General features: G+C 41.0%; 1 protein-coding gene across 1 annotated transcript in view; it reads right to left on the minus strand.

Annotated features, from left to right (window-relative positions):
• The window catches only part of LOC139741026 (probable G-protein coupled receptor CG31760), a 139,150-nt gene that overhangs the window by 100,549 nt on the left and 15,085 nt on the right, over nucleotides 1-23,516 (minus strand). Inside the window, exon 2 of the mRNA XM_071651615.1 lies at nucleotides 5,784-5,919. Coding sequence (XP_071507716.1) covers nucleotides 5,784-5,919 — 136 coding nt within the window. The remainder of the gene's footprint in view (nucleotides 1-5,783; nucleotides 5,920-23,516) is intronic.

The following is a 23,516-nucleotide window of genomic DNA, read 5'->3' on the forward strand; positions in this document are numbered from 1 at the left end:
TAACATAAATACATCATAATGGTATATTTGTGTCGCTGTTCGTTTTTTTCCGAGTGTTCCACGTCATACAAGCTTAGCTTTTTAATGGAACACTCTTTCCACCATTAAGATTACTTCTTCTTTTTTTGTTATTAATGGCAAAGTGTGCATTATTCCCCTTTTATCGCTAAAAACGATTACGATTCGTGCATATATCTTATATTGTGTTCAATGATTTGTCCTTCCCAACTGGATGAAAGTCGAATTGACACGTGTATTGTTTTGAAGTTTTGCATCATTTATTCTTTTCTTGGTGGATATAGATAAACTATTGAATATACAGTGTATTTATATGGCTTTATGCATTCACGAGTTTCCAATGGTTTCTCTTCGTGGGCGTATTCTATTTTACAGCATAAACCTATCGATATTTCTGTCATCCTGCTTAAATCCGTGGCTACAAGCAAATTATTCGTGCGATAAACGCAAATCCCCTCGTGCAAAAAGACACTATTCTAGCTCAGTTTCCCCATGGACCGACTCGAATATAAAGTAATGTAGTCATGAACAACGTGATTTCCCTGGCACTCTGCCAAACATGCGGATGCAGTGACGTTTACATTTTGCTTAATTCGCTTTGAGTTACCTAGCCTGAAATTCCACAGTGTTAATTAAGGAAGAGTAGCCGTATTATTGATCCCATGATCAACCGTGCATTATGGAGCGTCGATATTCAGTTGTTAACAGCTGGCATTACGTAAGCATACCATTGTTTAGTTAGTAACACGTTAGATTTATATTACAATATGTACACATTCTAGTAGACAAATGAGAAAAAATGTTCTTCTACAATATAACTTGCGATGCTGCGAAACTTCAGGGACTTGGATGCAGCAGGTAAGGAGTAAAATTATGCCCCCAGGTTATCCTACTTAGAGCCTTGTCTTAATACCAAGCTTTATTTCTTTTTTGCTTGCCATACATTAATGATCAAATGAATTTAATGCAGCTGCGAATCACAATCAGAACGGCTTTTCATCTCCCTCCTTAGAAACAGCGCAAACATGATAATAAATATACTAGTTTCCATGATGGTCGGGCAATAACGAGTTTTAAAGGTTATACAAGTTCACCTTCATATACATGTGACTTCAGAAAATGCAGCTATATTAAAAGAACACATCAGTGAAAGTTTGAGGAAAATCAGACAATCCGTTCAAAAGTTATGATTTATTGAGGTTTTGACGCAGTCACTGCTGGATGAGAAGACTACTACAAAATTCAACATTTTTTCAACTTTGTTGCACAATAAGAGAGCACTTGACTTGCCTTATACAGAAGGTAAGGGGAATAATATTTCCCTTAACATAACATGTCAGTGACATGAGAAGGCTATGTGTACTCTTTTCAAAAAATGAAATTTTGTGAAATTCTCTTTATATATTCGCTAAATCGTTCTACGCATGTGGCATCATAAACGGTAGCAGTCTTCTCATCTAGCAGTGACTGGGCAGAAACTTCAAAAATTCATAACTGTTTGAACGGATCGTCCGATTTTCCTCGAGCGTTCACTGATGTGTTCCACCAGTATTGCTGCATTCACTCAATCCAGATGTATATGAAGGTGAACTTGTTCTTTAAAAGGAAACAAGTGTATGTTACTTCCCAATCTACGTGCACGGCATCAAAGGAAGTGTCTTGACATAGGATTACTGTCACGTTTCAGTTTTGGAACAAGATAATGTCTGTGTCAACTTCGCCATTGATTTCGTCACCTGGTTCTATCTATATACAGTGCGATAAACACCTATCCTATGCATTCATTCATTCATTCATTTTAATCGCTTAATCTGTCCATATCCTGTTCTCCTTCATCCTTTTGTTTTCGTTTGGTCACTCTCCTCCTGTTTTTGCTCTCTCTTCCTTTCACACTATCACATCCCAGCAGAGCTCATTTGAAATCATGTTGTTTTCACAGTATGCATGTCCTCTTCGCTGCTCTAATTCTGCCCACTCCTTGATAATGTTAGCCTATCAACAGTAGCGCTTGTCAGGTCCGTCGAATCGAATGACTGATAAAAAAGGAAAATCCGATCAGAAGTGGAGTGCCTGAGTTTGTACTCTTGAAGAAAACAAAAACAAAAACAGGAGAATTAAGTGTGACACTCGAGCCAGCATTGCCCTCACCATCCCCCTCCCCCCCCCCCCCCCCCAGATATGCAATTGGCTGTTGCGTCGTTTTCTCCCAAGAATGTACTTCTACATAAGTCTGCTCCGCGATGTCGCCAAATATAGTCCGAAAGAAAGGGCGTTTGGCCTCTTGCACTGCGATAATGTACAAGATTACATACGAAGCGAAGAAGGGAACAAACGATCCTTGAAGTAAAGTGGAGGAAAGTCCAAGTTTGTATTCTTCTCGTGGCAAAAAGGATACTGCCCATCCCTTTAGTGTGAGAAACGACCCTCACCCCTTCGCCGCTTCTCTCGATCTGCGCTCTTGTTTACTGGGACAATGCATCTAATTTATACTGTTTCAACAAGTTTTGGGCGTACTGCCGATCGATCTCCACTGACGTCGTGTTTGTCCTCGCCACGGTCAGCGGGACGCTCGGGAAAAGAACAGCTTACCGCGCATAATTCCCGCGCTTGACGGTCAACACTCCTTGAGTAGTAGGCGTGCGACGACGTCGGACTAATGGCACAAGAGGTTCTGCGACCTGACAACATATGATGGTTTAGGATGCCATTTTGGCGGGTTACAATCATATCTTGTGGTATAGCAACATACACCTCTCTCCTCTTCTTTCTGATAGTATCTGTCTCTATTAAAAGTAAATACACTTTTGATGGTAAGGAAAGAAGCCTGGATGTATATTTCACATGCTACTAAGCACTTTGCTAAGTGTGTGTGTGTGTGTGTGTGTGTGTGTTTTGCACCGACTTTATGTCCCATAGGAGCATACTATACCTCATGTTGGGATAAAGAAAATGTGCCTCAAAAAAATGTCAGTGTCTGCACTGATCTTCAAAGAATTAGTATTTAGAGGGAATTTTGTGGATTTAGCATCTTCTGGAACGAAAATTCTAGCAAGGTGATATACAACGCGTTAACGTTGTTTTAGTGATTACTTTCTGTGACTTCGTGTACTGTTTCTAGGATGATTATTCCCTTGACATATTCTCCTGTTTTCTCAATCTCTCTAAAAAAATAATATAAATGCATAAAAATAAAACATTTCACAACGATAATCAAATAATACGTGGGTCTTCTGTAAAGCCCACACAGGTAGGAAAGCTATCCAGCCTGGCTTTACTCTTGGGTCAAAGTGCAACCAAGCATGCATATGGGTTTCTGATTAAGTACAGCTGCTTTGGATTGAAAACCCGTTTGGGACAAAACAGAAATAGATTTTGCACCTTTGGGAAAATTGTCTGATTGTCTGATTTCTCCATTTCCTCACAAGAATGTCAATACATTGAAGAGTAGACTGCATGGGACTTAAAGAATGAATACATTTTTTTTTTAAATAAAGAGAATAAAATCCAATTTTAATGTGAAATATACTTAACATCTTTTGGAAAGGAACTCTTCACCTTATTATGTATGAAATAAATCAGATTCTATGAACACAAGCACAGACATATTTAATGTGCATGGATGAAGCATGGGCGATTTGAATGTATAAATTATAACTATATTGTATACATTTTCAGCTGAATGAAATCATTATTGATATTACCAGTAAACCAATGCATCGTAAACACTGATATGTGGAAAGTTACTTTCCCCTCGTGTTTATTGTCGTTGTTTGTTTCTTTTTGTCGTTAAAATGTTTCATCTGATGGTCCTTTACGGAAGGTCTGCATTCTCGTGTTCAAGGGTATTATTGAGCATGGCGTGATGAGAACTCGACCGATTTCAACGCAGTAGATGCGGCCGAGCCTTTTATACGCATCACTGCGATCTGACGTATCGCTTGGGTTGTCGCGGGACGATGATCGGCGTTCTTCCTCACTCCCCGACCACAAATGAGGCCGGGGAGGTGGCCCGGGAGATGGATCGTGGCGAAGAAGGAGTGGACAGAGCGCGAAACCACTGGCGGAGTGGAGACCTATCGTGGCGCCAAGCAGACGTGAAAGGGCGGGAGGGGTTGAGTAGACGAAAATTGGCCAGTGTGTGTGTGTGGTCACTGGATAACCTGTCATGATTATAACGTCTGTCTTACTGCATCTCCCTGTATGGTTGTCCAGTTCCTTTGCAGTTCCTTTGCGTGTATTGTGTAGTGTAGCACCCACTTGTGCGAAATACTATTAGTAGCACGATCGCGAACGCTATCCGAGTCTATGCTCTGGAGAATGATATACCTGATTATCCTGATGCGGTATTTCGCTCGACCTTCGGCAGTCAAATAAACGCCGCACACCGAAATAGCACGATAATCTGTCCTCAGTTTGGCTCGCGCGTTTCAAACGTGCAGCACTTCTCACACGAACGGAAGAGGCCTGCACGGTTTGTCTGCGTTTCCAGTTAGAATACTTCCAAAAACTAAATGTATAGGTCAGCATTGACGGCAAGAGCGTCAACATTTTCAGCAGCTACAATGGACAAGAGAATTATTGGATGGAAAACCACACTCTTTTTAAAGAGGTTGAAGGAGGACATGCCATGTCGTATGAAGTATACTTAGTCCAAGAGATCAGGAGAGAGTATGAGCATTCCTTTGTTCCAGAGGTCCAAAATCATGTCTTCAGAATTAGCACGATATTTCAGTGAAGTCACGTATAAGTATCGATTGTACGGATAGTGTTGTTTCTTCTGTCTGCTAGCACGATCAGAGTCATCGCGATATTTTGGAAAATGCAGTTAGCTCTACCTGATATGTTACTTTTTTTTTTCTTTGAGGGCATGAAGTCTATAGCTATGCGCGTTTGTTTTGTTATACACGTATATGATATTCAAGTATAGTTATGTGCACAAATTGCGCAAGATTCGTGAAAGATGGCCCTTTTTTCGACTCCGTTTGGTACACTCGACTGTAGCTGTAAAGTTGTTTCATGCACCATGTTGATAATCAAAATCGACAAACTTAAACCTCAGGAGAACTCCGGACAGGCTGTGAAGCGCACCTTTAGGAAAACAGCTTTAGGTATGTAAGAGTTCAGTCTGTGTGACACCCAGGGAGGTAAAGGCAGGCATAGACCTCCTCCTTGATGACACTTATGAAGTAGGTGCATACAAGCATACTCGTGTCTCACGGTTGTGTGCGGCAGACTATCGTTGAGGCTGAACCGAGATCCGGATCACCAATGTTACTGTATAGATCTCTATAAATGCATTTTCAGGTGTTGCTGAACCCTCTTTGACATGTACTAGTGCCATATTGAACATACCAATACAACAAAAGCCCGTTTTCATCAGACCGATTATCTACGAGGAGTACTGTAGTAAGTTTACAGAAACTGCGAACACGATTTGACGACAAATCAGCTCACACGATTTCCAAAGAGAATGGGTCTTTAACCACCCACGGACTTGGCGTTCTTTCCTTTCATTACGTTCCGCAGTCATTCATCAAGTTCATTTGCATCCGTAATGATGATCGATAGTTGAACATATTTTTCGAGAGGTGGTACGGAACACGGAAGAGTGAATGGCGCCCTCTCCGTTCCTCTAACGGCTGATGGTTTAATACCCCCCCCCCAAAAAAAAAACAACAAAAAAACAAAAAAACAAAAACAGAAAGGATTCGCAACGAACCGCCAAAAGATTCGCTCGGTGCCTTTGACAACGAAAGGTACTTTACCTCTTGTGATTCGCGGTCACATTTGTCGGTCCCCGCGAAGATGTTTTCCTCCTTAGACCTGTTCGTCTTGTGGCTGTCGTCGAGACACTGGTTGATGTCGATAGACCGGAGGTCGATGTCGAGCCCGCTCGTACCTCTGTGGAAGATTAAATGCAACAGTGGCACATGTTAGCTGTGTTTCAAATTCTAAAACGTAAAAAACCCCGAAAATGTAAAAACGTCAATCTAAACATTCATTATTATCATTTGACCCTAAAGGAAAAGGAACAAATGAAGGCAGGGATTTGAGTTTTGTTGTCTATTCTTAGATTTCCTAGGCTAAAGGCAATTTCATTAAACTAATCGAGATTTGGTTGAAAATAAGAATAACCTTTTGGGTTTGTTTTGTTTAATCTTGCGGAACTAAACTATGAAGAAGCCGAAGGACATCAAAAGGCAATTTTGTGACTGCAATCTGCGCTTAGCATATTAACAATATTACGTTCGCAATGCGTATTTAATATTTTGCATGGTATCAAACTTTTTTTAAATTATACTGTGGCGCACCTACGTTTACGGCATGGTTGTGTCTTCGAGCAAGATGCTTTAATCACATATGCTCATCTTTGTCTACCCATCAGGCACATAACTCAACCCCCTGACTGTGCCAAGGACTTTAAACAGCGTACACAACGCTTCGGGTGGTTTTCTGTGCCACTCGAAAACTCGAAAGGGTGAGAGGGTTAATGTCAAGTTTGGCGCTTGGTTGGACACCAAAGGTCACTGTGGTCACTTCGAAGCATGATTTATTGAGCGCGCGCCGGGAAGTGGCAGCCAGGCTGGAATAAGTTCCTTAAGGAGTAGGATGAGTGGAAGTGAAGGTTCGTAGTTTGATTTCTACAGTACGTGGTATACCTATAATACATGTCGAAGAAATTGTACATAGCTGTACATGACGATTTTGATCGGAAAACGAGTTGAGCACCAATTTCAATGATTTTAAAGTAAGTCCATCCGCAGATTGAAAAAAACAAACAAACAAACATAAAGCTTCCAGTGAAAGCATACTTGTAACATAACAAGGAGTATTCTGGAAGATAACTATAATTCTCTTTCTTATTTTATCAGCTTTAATCACAAATATTTCAAATTAACAAACATGGAGTTAACTTTCAAGTTAAATCACACTCTTGATATAAATTGGTAAAATTATAAAATGTATAATTGGTAGTAAGTATGCAGGGCTCGACAACACGCACACACACACCACACACACACCACGTATATACATATGTATATATATATACATATATGTATATATATATATATATATATATATATATATAATATTATCATAATATTATCATATATATAATATATAATAATATTAATATGCACGCATAGTATGCATGGTGCATCTATTCTCGGAGCTGCTTATCGTCACAGCTCTTTGTCACTGTCGACGTTAGAGGGCGCCCCTTGACAAATTAATCTCCTCCTACACCGTTCGGCTTCGAAACGCACTTTGCATTCGTCAATATGTTCGTCTTTTATTCATGTCACATACATAGACGATTCATTTATTTGGTTTGGCTCTCTGCGATCTCACGTGAACAGATCTCTACTTAGGAAGCAAACGCATCGTTCCAAGTACAACTCCAACATCTTTAATGCGTCTTTCAAGCCTCCCTCGTTCGTGACCAACATTTTTTCAAACTGAAGTTTAAATACACAGGCGACTCAACGGGGAAAAACAGAGGTGATAATCATAAAAAATCTTGGTAGATTAAGGTGTGATGATTTTGGACTTGTTAATCCAAACCTTCAGTTTATCATTCAGAGAGCGAGAAACAGATATGGAGAGAGACACGTATTATACCAACACTCAAATAGTTGGGAAAGGGTTCTCACCTAAAAAGACGCAGACTCACACCAGTCTGCAAAAAAAAAAAAAAAAAAAATACAGGCGCTCCAACCGCGTGCGCACACGCACACCCACACACGTACACAAGGGCAGCTATCATCAAACATTATTCATAATTTCTTCCTCCGATCAATTCATTCGATATTCTCTGCAAAACCCCCACCCCACTCCCATCTACCTTCCATCTTACCCCACCCTTCCACGAAATCTAGAGAGAGAGAGAGATGGAGAGAGAGAGACACGCAATATATTATCTTACCAAATCATAGGCTCGCATTATGGTGTTAGCGTGGCTAGAGTCCTCAGGGCAGCGGGGCATCGGGGGCCTATGCTCTATCCCCTTCCTACAATAGGGTATCACAATATTGACACATCGACAGGTAAACACGTGCTGTCTCGTCAATTAAGGGACCCGCCACCGCAACTCATCATCGCCCGGCGTGCCGGGCCAGCGGGGAGTTCTCGGGAGGTAATGAGTATTCGCTCTGCTCGGCAAGTCGTTGACCACAATCACATCAGTTCGGCCAGCGGGATGAAAGTCCGGACGGGGTGACCGTATCGGGACAAGAGAGTGCAAAACAGAGCGACAGCAAAGAATGACAGTGGCTTGGACAGGAATAAGTTTGCAGCGTCCAGATATGATTGAATGGGAGCGCGACAGAAATGTACAAAAACCCGTATAAGATAAGATAATGCACAATATCCTCACGATACAAATAAGTGGACTTGCTATATACACGCACTTCAATTAAAGTCTGCACGCATACATACGTAATGAAACACCCTTACTCATACATATTCGTTCTTACTTGCATGTACTGATACAAATATCTAGAAAAAAAAGGAGAACCGTACCTAATATTTACCCGTGTTAACGAATACATTCACACTGACAGTATTCTAGATTAGTATTCTCTGCGTGTTACAGAAATTCGCAGGTAGGCGTACGCGCTGCCGGCGGAAAGTAAGAGAGTGACGGTGAGAAGTAATGGTGAAAAAGTATGGTATCACAATATTGACACGTCGACAGGTAAACACGTGCTGCCTCGTTAATTAGGAGTCTCGCCGCGGTAACTCATCAACGCCCGGCACAGGTGCCATGTTAGGGAGGAAGAAAAAGAAATCCAAGCAAAGAAGAAGAAGAAGAAGGAGGAGGAGAAGGAGGAGATAAAAACGAAAGGTCGAGGCAGGAAAAGACGACAAACACACGCACGCACACGCACATACAAAATTAGCAGGTATTTGATGAAATGGAAGAATTGGATACTGGGGTAGAACTTCACTCCACCTCCCCCTAAAGAAAAAAAAGAAGAAGAATCAGAAGAAGAAGGGATAAAGAAGAAAGGACAGCCATAAGGATATGATTTATCAAAGGACATTCGAGTGAGTGCAAAGACAATTCCAACTGTGTACAATACTTCTGTACAACCTTTCCTGTCCCCATCTGCCCTTTTCCCCTTTTCCTAGCGGCTCAACCGACAGTTCTCTTTGTTGTCAGAATGTACTGGTGTCATATAGCGAGGTGTCCAGGAATAGAATGACCTAGGAATCAAGTTTTTCCATTCTTCTTTCTCTTGAAAAAAAAAAGATAAGAAAGCTCCATGAACGTAGACTATTTTGATCATCTGACGACCATCCCAAATCAACATGATGAACGTATCTATTGTGATATTTGCGCTTTTTTGTTTTCATCTCTCTATCTCTCTTTCTATTTCTCTATCTCTATATTGTCATATATTCGTCCTCTTCTCCTTCTCCTCTTTCTCGTTCTTTCTATCCATCTCGATAATTATGTAGCTCAAATTTAGTATCGTCCATTCTTTTCTTGTTATTGCAACTGCATCTAGTTGACTATCGAGTCAAAGTAATCAAACCGTTGAAATGTTTGATATTATGTATGTATTTTCTTATCTTCCACTACAACCATCTGTCTACCATCTTCCACGACTGATGCAAACAATAAAATTTTATCCTGGTTTCCTCGTTCTGCTGGGTGGGGATGGGTGTATGCTGAGGAAGAGATCCAGATTATTTTTTTTTTTATTTTAGCGGTGGGGGACTTTTTTTTTCCCCCCTCGCCCATAAGGAATGTACAGTGTTTTTACAGCTCTCTATAATGCCTCCGATTTTCTGGCGGGTTCTTCAACAGCACTGGTCTTACAAAGCATGCTGACAGTTTTTACCTGTTGAGGATTTTCCAATCAGAATGCTAAAAGTTTGAAACAGTTATGATATCTTTTCAAAACAATTCTTCTTTTCGAGGATATTTTGTCGAGGAGGTATATTTGTTATCATTTTATTCAGTTTGATTTCTGTTGGCTTGTTGGTCATATTCATCCATAGCTCAAACTGAAAAGTCCCGGATGATTGCAAATATTGCCTATGGCAATAGCATGTAACAAACAAAATAACAACGATACATTTTATATGATACAAGGATTTTCCCCTACTCAAGGCTGAATGCTGTAACAGCACCTTAAATTATAGATCTAATAATGTTACCTTGCACATGAAAACGTTTGTCTTTACTCGACATGGTATACTTAAGTATGCAAACACGTCGTGTCTGAAGGATGCTCAATAACGCGTTCAAAAGTACATCACAGCAGGCAAAATTACCGTCATTTTCTTCTCTGTTGTTTATTCCTTACTAGCCCACGTGGCCCTTTAAACCGAGCAGCTGCCTTAATGACTTATCAAAAGCCCCAAAGCCTTCTTTACATTCTGATGTGACGGCTGCTTTCGGGTTTATGACAAACACAGAACGCGGCCAGGGCACCAAGCGCAAAAGCATCTTTAGCAAGCTCGTGGATTGCGGAAGATTGATCAGGGTCGTTATGCGCTGAGAGGTAGTGGCCCTCGGCTGACACCTTCACTTTGAAAATAAACTCCGCCTGAAAATGGCATTTGCCATGAAGAAAAACAACAACAACAACTGAAGATCAAACTAAAACCATGTTGATATAACTATTCTTAAAATACTGCAACGATATATACAAATCTTAACTGTTCTTTACTTTGAATGACTCGAATTAACTTGACCTTCTAACATCTACATAAAGATTAGAGCATTATAATTTTCTTTCATGATATAACAACTGATCATTATGGCCTTGAAGGTGAGAGTGCTGTGATAATGATATTGATCCACACATGCTCCATCTTTATCATTTGGTGAGGTCGAAGGTCATGCGACTTTTGACAATAGCTGCAGGCCAACGTGTTTCATGCATGTTCGATTAATGATGCACGCAAGTCTGCTTTGTACATTGAAACTGCTAGCGGGATTTTTCTCTTTTAACTGAAAAATTATGCCGTTCAATACGAACTCCATCACCGATGTGTATGATATTGTAATGTGTATGCAGAGAGATCGTGGAACGGTGGCCGGTTTTGAAAATGGCACGGAAAGTACTGACCAGACAGACCTCTTGAAAAAACATGAAAAATAATATCGTCGAGACGATGATTCTGGATGTGGCTGTTTCACCTGTAGTGAACACTCTTTTGTTTAAAGTCCTGTAACCAACGCATCGGCAATGTCCACCATATTTCATTGAAAATTCTCCTCATGTAGTTGTTAGGGACAGATGGAAAATAAAGGTAGTCTTTTTGAACATCATGAACACATATTGACCGAAGACTTGAAAAACAAACAAACAGACAAAAAAGACAACCCATATATGAAAGTGCACCCACACCTTTCAAGCAAGGAGCAGAATAAATAATGGCTATAGTACATATGACTTCCTCATATGACGAAATCAACAGACTTGCAGCCATCTCGAGTGGTTAATTCTCCCCTGCATTAATCTCTCGACAATAATCACTCCGCCATCTGCGCTTGTGGATGTAGACTTAGCACAAACTACCCTCGGTTGCGTGAAGTGGTGATACCTTTTTAATGATTTTTTGCAATGACTAGTGTCCACTCGTTTTGCTGTTGTATTGAAGAGGCTGCAGTGATGCCAGCTGAAGTGCTCAAAAATCACTTTAGGGGGACGATTTAGATTAACATTTTCAACTAGTTCATCTGATTAACATAATTGTTTTCTCCTTTCCAGTCTTCAAGATTGTACTTACGTATAAATTTATGCGATCTACTGAAGATGGCAACTTACTGCAGACAATAATTTGCAGTTATCGCGATATTGCGTAACATTGTAACACGCCTGGGGCCTTTTACGATAGGCTCTGAAATCAATCCAAAGTTAAATTCAACTGATCTTTAAGGGGAGATTCTGGGATCAGTCAGTCCTCAGAAGTTAGGAACTGTTTTACTAATTCATTTGGGAACAATATCTGCACCCATCTTCCAATGTTGTGTATTACATCCTGAAAGTCTGTGTATCCTTCCCAACTGGATGCGATCTGAATCTGCCCGACTTTGGGTTCAGTGTTGGGTTCATCAGGGCCCAAGGCTCCACAGCATTAAACTACGGTGACTTCCCAATAAATGGTAACCCTTGAATTAATGGCAACTATCATAGCAACACTATTCAATAGCCAACCAGTGTCAAGAAATCGCTAATGGTTATCACTGATTGCAGAGTATCTATTGATTGTAAAGTAACCATGGTTTAAAGGGATGGTACAGTTTCAACTGAGATGGGGCTTCAAATCTCTCTCTCTCTCCCTGTGTGTGTGAGGTAATGAGAAACTATACTTATAAAATATGAAAACGCATACAATTCTAGGAGGAATTCAAAGTTTTTTGATGAAAATTGGTTTTGAAATGGCTGAGACTTCCCAAACAAAGTAGTCCTAATTGAAAGTTAGACCCATTTTTTTTTAGGACCACAACCAAAACTGTAACAGCCCTTTAATGCAATAGGGCCCTGAAGATGACCGCCGTAGATAAAATTCAGAGATGATATTGAACTAAACGGTAGACAAGTCAGATATTAGGTCGCTTTATCACAAAAGTAAAGGGGACCATCCAATAACATTTACAATCGAACGCTCATGCTACCTTTTCACGCATCTTGAAACTGAAATGTGGAGGTTCAGGAAATGAAGCAATCCGCCGTCCATCTCCATTGCTTTTTATGTTTAGCTGTGCATTTTACGGAAAGGATCGTCACTCAGTAGCAGGGGTTGCCTTGATACAGGCGGACAAATCTGAAATTTTTGGCGGGAACTTTTATGGCAAGCCACAAAGAATGTAGAAGTTGCTAAATATATTATGAAACAGTCCCAGTGATTACATTCATGGAGGACGCTTTGTTATTAAACTGTTTGGTTTTGACGATTGATACAGCGTGAACTTCATGTATGATCACTGTATTTACAACACGCAGCTGTCGGAGTAGGAATGCAGCGATGCTATCTTATAGGAGAGAGAGATAGAAAGATAGACAGAAAGATAGACGCAGAGAGAGACAGACAGACAGACAGACAAACAGACAGAGGAGAGAGAGAGGACATAGAATTAGAACGCTTAATCAAGAGAGCTCTCGAGTCTGTGTTCATAAAATGTGCGGCACATAGACTGCATGATATAAGGGAAAGCGGCAGAATATTTTTAGGTCTCTTGTACGTGGCATGGGGATAGAATACGGAACCCCTCCGAGCTAGGAAAGCAACCACTTCAAATGCAATATCGGATTGGTGTCTCGAATTTCAAAATAGACAGAGCGAAGGCATTGGCTAACCTGATGAGGTAGAATGCAAAATCCATCCCGTCGGTTCGGGGTTGTTCTCGATCTGCGCGTAATACGCAACGAGTTCATCGTACTTTTTAGCAATCTGTTAGGGCCCAGAAATTGGTGGGATATTTTTTTTTTCTGACATTATGATTTAGATCTGTTTCAGTCTATATCGAAATGTATGCTTGTGTGTCTGTTTGAGTGGTTGTAGCTTTTTGTGGGCGTATATGTTCTAAGCAATTATTCAAGCGATTTTGTTTGCCATTGAGAGAATAACTTTGCTTCGCAGGGGCCTGGTGAAAATCTTTCAGAAGGCCATCTGGCTATATAGGGGCAGGAGACAGAGAGCAGGGGGCCGTGTCAGAATTTGATGGATCGACAGGAAACGGTCTTTACTAGATCAGTGCGATGATGTCAGAGGAGAAAAAAGATGAAAATAAAGATAAAGAGACTGAAAAAGATGAGGAGAGGGAGACAAAGTGAGAGAGATGCATAGGGATCATATACACATACTTATATGTTAATATATAAACATATGAATATAACTATATATATATGTGTGTATGTTTATATACACACATATTTATATATGAATATATAAACATATAAATATAATTATATATATTATATATATATATATGGGGGGGGGGGGGAGAGAGCAATTGAGAGATGGACGGGGAGACGGAGCAGTCGGGGGACAACAGCAAGTATCTCAAAGCAATCGGTATATCGAAAGAAAAGTTCACCCTTAGGGGAATCGTTCTCGCAGAAAACCTACAAGCAAGGATGCATGTATATTATGTGGATACATGCACTGGTTACATATAAAAGAAGAAGAAAAAGAAGAAGAAGAAGAAGAAGAATTGAAGTAGATTTACTGCAGGGTGAGTGGATTTGGAGGAATGCAGGCAGGAATGATGGATTCAGGTAATCCACCGTGACATTTAAACATTCTCTTTTTTTTTTTCTTTGTGACGTCATCACCTTGATGGAACGTCAAATACGTGAAGTATTTATACAATACCTAGCTGCCTGAGAGAGTCCTTAGGGATATATATATATATATATATATATATATATATATACATATATACATATATACATATACATATGTATATATATATATATATATATATATATGTAATTATATATATATATATATATATATATATGTATATATATATATATATATATATATATATATATATATATGGGGTATGTGTATGTGTGTGTGTGTAGAGAGAGAGAGAGAGAGAGAGAGAGAGAGAGACGAACCAGTATTTGACGAATTTTTGTTGCAGACTGGAATGCAATATGAAAAAAAACCTCAACTCGTGAAAGTTTCTCTCTGTGTGTGTACGGTGTATGTATGTGTGTATTTCCAATCGTTTTCCCTCTGGGCAGGTTGGGCTTGCGTTAGCGGCGTACAGCAGAAGTTTCTGCTGCTATAACTATTAAATGTACGTCGACCTGTTGGCGAATGGACAGTGATATTTGTGAACTTATTTCGGTGGTGTGTGTGCGACATATAGATAACTACCTGCTCGGAGAGAGGGAAATGTTCACACTGATTGTGTGCACGCACCGAATAGCCGTATCGATCAGCCTTGATGTCGTTAAGCCGAGCCAATTTACAGAAGGGAATGTGCTATTGTAGTTCTACCTGTGTCTGGTGTCCGTCTGTCTAGCTGTCGGTCTGTCTGTCTGTCTGTCTGGCTGGCTATCTGTCTGTCTGTCTGTCTGGCTGGCTGGCTGGCTGTCTGTCTGTCTGTCACTGCTATTCTATATACACATATCCTTAGTTGCCGTCATTTGATTTTGTTCCAAGGGAGGGAAATCTAAAACATGAACAGTTTAGGTAATGCCATGATTTATCACAGGCAGTTAAAATGAAAATCAATCTGTCGCCACATTACGTACACTTTTCAGGTATGTTATATCCTCATCTGTCTTTATTTCTCTTTTCATATCTTTTTATTTTTACGACTTTTATGTTTAACTGTGGCTTTAACAGCAACAATGTTCCCCTTACCTGTCTAGTTGCTTTTCCAGGAGTCTTCACTCTTCGTTTAGGTCGGAAGAGGACAGAGTTTGAAATGTTAAACCTTTTAGAAATGTGGTTAATGTTCACACATTCGATAGGCGCTAATTCATTCGTTAACTAGAAATGATGTCGTTGTGGTCCTGAGTCCATTAATCGATGCCTACTATCACTGCAAGTTCGACAATGTTTTGATAAGCGTCTGGCAGGAGCACCGTGGTAGAGTGAATGAGGCTGTACATTTGGAAATAGGTCTGAGGTCTAATATTTTATTATTGTTATTATTATTATCATTATTATTATCATTATTATCATTATTATTATTGCTATCATTAGCATTATAATCATTTTCAGCATTATTATTGTTATTGTTGTTGTTGTTGTTATCATTATCATCATCTTCATAATGAACATCGATTTATAAAACAATGTAACTCATCTGCGTATCCTGAGATACATTGTATGTGGAATTTTGACAGTTGGGTGGTTCTACCAATCCTTCAACAATAGCTCGAGGGCATAATACTCGTAATTATGTGTTCCACTCTTCGAAATGTACGTTCAATCCTTTACTGGGCATTGACCTTAGATTCCAAGCACTACCGTTCAAACGAGCCATCACAAATGTACTGTAATAAAATCAGCAAAGCTTCTCGTTGATACCCAATTATCCCTATAATCTCTAATGTGAATGTTTCGTTAAGTGTCCATTGTATTACAAATGGTGACATAAATAAGCAGGTAATGAGAGCTAAGTCCATCGTAAGTTCTTCGAACTGTACGCATAAGTGGTACATTAAGATGTCGTATAAAAGAAGGGGAGCCACGGGTTTGATGAAAACATACACACACACAAACACACACACACACACACACACACACAAATGTTCGAAAATGTTGTCGTTACTAGAGAAGAAGAAGAAGAACAACAACAACAACAACCACGTGACAATAGACTGATTCGACTTCATCGTTGCCTGGAAGATAGCGGCAAACGTAATCTCAAAGACTCACATTATTTGTTGCGACATGCACGCCGAGAGGTGGTTACTTTTCCCTTTGATGTTCCCTGGGATATAAAATGCCACGGTAAAATTTCACGGGGTGCCATCGCTCGCACCAAAAAAAAAAAGAAAAAAAAAAGAAAAAAAAAGCGGGTAGCAAGTAATGGCCGGATATTGAAGTGATAGAAACTAACGACGGCCCATTCCCCCTTCTATCGTTTTGGGAGCTATCTCCCGATCTACAACGATGCTACAGTCACCTCAGAAGTGCGCGCCGGTTGAGTCTCAATGATAACCCAATTTTCCTCCACTTCTAAAGCAGAGTATTAAGTGCTCTGCACTCCGCCATGGTGGGTAAACGCACTCCACTTGTCTGCACTGATTGGTTGATTGGTAACATAATGAGGCATCCAATGGGGTCAATAAGCTGCGGAGATGAAGGAAGGGGAGGGGGTGGGGGGGGGGGGGGTACCAAGGATCAAGAATGGAGGACAAGGTTGAGCTGGCTTAAAGTTGAACAACAAACATCCATTCGCATCAAGTCTATCTGTGCCAACAATGACTCCTTGCGACTTTTTTTTCCCCACTGAAAAAAAAAAACTCTGGTCATTGAAGAGACAGTTTTTTTTTGGACTGCCAACCTGATTCTTTTCTTTCCTTCCTTCCTTTCTTTCTGTCTGTAAGAGGCAAATCATGCAAACGGTGAAGCAAGGGTCTATGGTCTGTGTTGATTGTCTGTTCTATCTGCAGTAATGTCGTCTATTCACAGCACTTTTTTACTTCTGTCGCACGGAAAGATGTGCTGGGTCGACTCCTATTCGGGTACCTCTAGTCACTTTGCGGCGAATCACACGGGGTTCATTCTCGCCTATTTTCAAGAGCGTGTGTGTGAAACGGGCCACTCCATTGGGTTGGTGTCTCGCCAAAGTGAGAAGCATAGCGCGATAATATCCGCGAACACACTGCATAAACCTACGATTAGTTTCGCGAGAAGGGAGAAACTTTCAAAAAGTGCAGTGCGGGAAGTTTCGTGGGAAGTTTCGCAGGTAACTTCTTGAGAAGTTTGCGGCCACATTGCCCAAAAATACAGGACAATGAAACTACGCCTATAGTTTCGCGTATAGTGTGACCGCGCTTATAATGTTCATGTGTGAATTGTATCTCTCCCACACGGTGAGCCGTCATTTCATGATCTGTCCGAGAGACGGTGTGTTTGCCCCCCCCCCCCCACGAAGGGCCCTACATTGGAAACAATACGACAAACATGATTATAAGACTGGCGAATTAAACTTGGGCCTGGAACTCGCGACCCCTTCACTGTAATGATGGCTCCATCCACTGATCAAGCTTTTCCCAGTAATAGATCACGTAGGATGATACTAAGACGTAATTTGCAAAATTCGCCCAGGGAAGCAACACACAGTATTTTGAAGGTGTCTCTAATTCTACTCTGCTGTATCCATCCATGGGTATGGGTTAGAGTTTGTGAAAATGCGTTACCTTTGGCTGTCAGAAAGAGAAAAGGTAAGGAGAGAAATCATAATTATAGATTATTTTCTGAAATTTTGCTAGCGAGCGAAATACAACATTACAAAAATCTGATACAAGATTCAGGCTTATACTGATACGCATAGCAATTTCAACACACAGATGTTTTCGCAAGCATTTTACAAAATTATGTATTCTAACTAGTAGTCATGATAATAGATAATAATAGGTACATTGTAATAATAAAAAGTGCATGATGTTAATGCAGCCTCGTTAAATCAATTAAACTGAGCAAAGCTAATAGCTTCTATCCGAAGATCATTTTGCAGCGAAATAGATCAGAGTTTTCATTAAAATGAATAATTTAGATTATGTCTTGTCAGTAATATAATCAGCTAAAAAGCAGTTATTCAACGTACTGTTGCCAGAACAGAGTAATACGAAATACATTGCATTTCCGCGTAAGTGGAAACACAATGTTTTGTCTCAGCCACGTAAGCAGCTACAGTGCAAACTCAACTATTTTTTCGCAAAAGACACCACCTTGCTTCGAACTACAGTAGAATCGCTAGCATAGTTGAAAACCACTATTTACTATCCATCAAATACAAAAAGGAAAAACAAATCCTGAAGTAAACCAACTGGACAGAACGAATTTCACAGTTTCTCTAATAGAATGACCATTTTGTTTTCCAAAGTATAATATGTTCGTTTCCAACATGAACGAAAATATGATGTCAAGACGGAGCTACGTAGCGGCTAAATAACAGCTTACAGTTCCTGTCGGAAAAAAAAAAATGTAAACCGATATGTGAAAAAGAAAAGTCGTTTTAAACGTCGTTGATAGATATTATGAGGTCATGTTTAAAATCATGACTGTAAAGCAGCACTCTTTGGTAAGGAGCGTGCACCGTGGGTGTCTAATGGTTAGAAGAGTTTGAAGAGTGTCACGTTCGTGCCATTGATTTGCACTTTCATATCTTCATTAGATCGTAGTGAAACATGTAGGCCTCATCCATTCGCTCTACATATCCACACTACTCAAAAATAGATTATTCCTCTCTTAGCAATCACGCCGATTTTTTTTTTTTGGTGGGGGGGGGGGGGGGAGGAGTCTTTCGTACTGGAATAGACATTTCCAATCTATGAAATGTTATAGGCAGCACTTTGTGATCTAGTTTAAATGATTGCGAGGGATACTGTTTGACGGTCCCTGGCACAATTTTGTTTAATGCAGTCATTTCTGTACCTGTCTTCCTGTCTGTCTGTCTGTCTGTCTGACTGTTCGACACACACACACACACACACACACACACACACACACACACACGCACACATACACACACACACACACACACTCACACACTCACACACACTCTTTCTCTCTCACAACCTCTCTGGATAATTGACTGTTAATGGCATTGAATGCCTGTCAGTCGGTTGGCCTCCCACCGTACCGTATATAGTGACCCTACCCTCAGCATTTTGCCTGCTGAGAAGGCGCTGCAGAAACCCGCGGTGGCGACGTGAACTCTGAGAGAAGCATGATATTTACACGGGTCAGGGAAACTTCCGTATAGGCGTGTTTAGATTGGCGCTTTTTGAACAGGGATGACCAAAGAGGTTGGGCAAGCATTAGCATTGTTCCAGTCTTCAGTGTTGAGGGTTTTGGATTCAACGATGCACCTTCTCAAACTTGATGACTGGTTGATGATAATCATAAGAGATCCTTTAAGACAACTACTCATCTAGCAGGTATTGAGCTCATACTGTCTGATAACATGATGACCAGGCTCTCCAAAGCCGTTGCACCATGTGGTACTATTATTGTGGTCAGTCCTACCGCGAGACGACTTTAGCAACTTTGAAACAGCAAGGACGGGGTGCCGCGTTTCTTCGTATATCATTCCACCCCCCATTACGAGATTTGAGGGGCGGACGATTATAAGACATGAAAGTCCCATGTTTTATTGCTTTACTTTCCCTTCAAGCATAAAAATAACCTTACCGATTTAAATCAACCTCGGCTTTTATCATATTCATCACAATTAGCATGATTAGATTGACGTTATGTAAAAACGTTTTGAAAACATGTCACACATAGGGATGACAATTCATAATACTCTTTGTTGAACTGAGTACGGTAAATGCCTTGCGAACAAATCTATACAGTGAATTGACAATGCCACGACGAAGAAGGGAAATCCAAGAACGTGGCAACTTCTATAAAATGTTTAATCAAATGGGGTGTTGTTTGCGCGCAAATACCTGAATTGGAGAAGCTATAGAAGTTCCTCACCTCAGTTTTATCAATTGCATACCTACATAGATATTGCTAGAGATAGAGACAAAACGGCCAGCGCATGACATTTTTTTTGTTGTCAATCTCTGTGGATCATGAAATTCGGTTCTTGCTTATCACTCATCTCTCTACGCTGAGATAGAGAGGGGTGTTTTACATTAGAGGAGGGGGTGAACATTTACCTTGCAGATGACCGAGGTTGTACTCAGTCCCTAGTGTGCTAGAATTTGATGGAACTCTGCGCAGTTTTCTCGCCTCTCTACGTCATCAGGCAACTGCCGGGAGGCAAAAAAAAAAATATTCAGTTCGCTTGCTCGTCTTTGTTGGTCGACTCCGATTCCGTACAGCGCACGGTCTTGACGATGACGATTGCGGTAGACATGAAAAGACACTATTCAGTTGATGCTACCCTAAGCTGTCGGATTTGACTTCTTTTCGATCGTGTGATGGTGTGTGTGTGATGGTGTGTGTGTGTGTGGGTGTGTGTGTATGTGTGTGTTTGATTTTGTGATAACTTTGACGCCCAACTGCCGTCTCTTTATAGTCGATATTTGCGTGTGAGCTAGCATTTCGATCGCTCCATATGTGCATAGGTATTAGCTTTCTTTGGTAGTATTTAGCCACCTATCATACGTGAAATACGGACATAGAAGAAACCTGATGTATTGGTACACATTTAGTCCTTTGACGAGGTACAGAGATACTCGATTATTTCTCCGGGATCTCTTTGTCCCTCCTTCGCTTTCTTTCTCATTTTCTGTCTTCTTCCTGAGATAAAATTTCTCTCACGTTGCATAACCTACCACTGACCCTTGCTCATCATCTTAACCCATTGAAGACTATACATCCCAAGTGTACTCAAGCAGGTGTCTGTTGGAAATGCGTGTTAGAGCAATATCAACTCGATGGGTTAAACCAGCGTTGAATGTACGACGTAGTTCATCTCTGTACTCGCCCTGATCTCGCTTCACGACTTCCGCAGTTCCAACAACCCAACCCGGCAGGATTCTCCCCAACGAATTCTTCCCGCAAAATCCCGCGTTCCTCCCCCCCCCCCCCCCCCCCCCTCCCCTATGCCAGACTGGCCTCTCCGTCTCTACACCATGGTCCTTTGATGAGTCGAATGGGCTTGCTGCAGGGGTCAACGTTCCCTCTGCAATCTGACAGCTGCACCTAGCCTCAACCATTGCTTGCCTTCCTCTTACTTCCTCCCCTTTTCTCCCTTTTTCTCGTTCCATGCCGCTTAAACAAAATGTGATCTTCCTAGTATAGAGCTTTTTTTTTCTTCGTGTAGCCGTGTCTCAAGAGGAAGTCCCCTCTTACCCGTTTCCCCTTATCCTTCCTTCTTTACATCTTCACTACCCCTCTCCCAGTTTTATCCCTCTCGCAAAGATACGATGAAGATTTTGTACTCTAGTAGAGGCTTACATAAAGTTCATTCAGCCACCTGTACCCGGGCGACCACTCATCGCAAGCAAACCGATTCCATCGGACCCACGCTAAGTCCCTCTAGTGACCCAACCCAACAGACCAGATAGACAACGCGGCACATTAACCTGTTTTAAAATTGCATATTATCCGCCATTAACCTATCTCCCAATATCACGCTCATCCTTTCCCCCCCCCCCCCCCTTACCCTCCTACGCAGTCTGTTTTTTCTTCTTTTTCGGGTAGAACTATTCACTCCGCAAAAACTGCAACATTCTTAAAGTGTTTTCATACAGCGCGTAGTTATAATCCGTGATGACTTCGGAGCTTAACCAAGAAAACACCGTTTCTACAATGCGGTACAATTGGTAAGTGTTTATTGTTATTACATGTATTTCGGTCGTATTGCATTCGCAAAACTTTGCAAACCCGCTTCCTATACTATAGTATTATCAGTGTAACGGCGTACAAGGACATGAGTCAATTCAAGATGCCATCCAGCAACAAGTAGGCCTACTGCAAAGGCATGAAAATGAACTCTTCCGTATGTTTGAATTTCAGATATTTTGTTTGTTTGGTCTTCGATCTAAAGTTACAAATGGTCGGGGTAGTCAGTCGTTATGATCTACAAAACTCAGAACACTAAAGGAAGAACTGGTAAAATTCATGTCATTTACATGTTTTTCATGAGGTGGGAGGCCCTTCAGCTTTCCCTTGTTATAAATTCTGTGCCGTGGCTGGGAAAGACAAAAACTAATCACCACGTACGGGTCAAACCTCCCTGGTCGGGCAAACTTTAAATTCAGCATGCTGTCTGCATTTACACGCTGCTGCTCTGACGTCGCCCGGGGCATTGTGACGTCGGCTCTGTGCGGCTACAAATGCATTTTATGTTTCAGTCAGTGCGTGTCCCCGTGCACTTGCTTCAGTTGTTGCTTGTCTCCCCGCATGTTCTTTAAGTTGACGTACGTCTCAATGACAGCAATACCAGTTTCTGAGAACGTCTCGCTACATTGCGCCGTGGATTAGTCGGGCATTGATTCGAATATCCGCTACTCCCGTCTTACAGAAGTCCAACATGGCCCCTTCTGATTTGTATATTTTTTTTACCACTCTTTCGACCGGACGTTCTCGAAATTTCTCAAAGTGATCACAGAAAAACGCTGCAAGTTACAAAAGAATCTTGAATCAGGAACGGCACTTCTTTCATCTATGCTGCTTTAACCATCACTTTGCGAACATAAGCAAACATACTAGGGAGATATCTTGACTGGTAATAATTTAAACGTTATTTCCATGACTCAGTCACGTGACTTCCAGCCGTTATGGTCTCGTGTCGTGAGGGATTGGGGTGATGGACATGGGAGAAACTGATGGTGAGGAGCTCCCATTGATATGCGTGCGTGTTGTTTGGCAAATAGTGATGATGATCGGGAAAGAAAGGAACGGCATCGATGATCAACGGAAATTGAGGTCTAGACATCAATTCTCTCTTGGCAACTCGCCTCAGAGGCAACTGAAAAAAAAAAGATATGCACAGTTGGAAATCGTGGCCTATACTATATGTGCGTGCGGCTACTTATTCTGAATTGGAATATCCCATGATACAGGACGTGTTTGCGAGTTAAATAACTCCAAAAGATAGTGATCAACACCATCTGCAGCCATTTCAGGTCTAATGGCCTTTCTGTTGCCTTGGCAACAGCGGATTCTTTGAAAAGGAAAATAAAAGCCAAGTGCAACATGCAGTAGGCAACAAAACTCGTCACACCGAAATTGGCAGACTTACGCACAGAGTAAGCAGTCAACTTACACGACACGGCGTTTTCCTTCTTTTATAAAAGTTGAATGTTTATTAAGTGTCTAACGATGAGAAGCTGTTATAGCATTCTTAGAAACTAACCAAGCGACAAGCACTC

This window comes from Diadema antillarum, unplaced genomic scaffold (assembly GCF_040938485.1).
Source record: "Diadema antillarum isolate AM-2024a unplaced genomic scaffold, OU_Dant_1.0 seq00000897_RagTag, whole genome shotgun sequence".
Classification (NCBI taxonomy): domain Eukaryota; kingdom Metazoa; phylum Echinodermata; class Echinoidea; order Diadematoida; family Diadematidae; genus Diadema; species Diadema antillarum.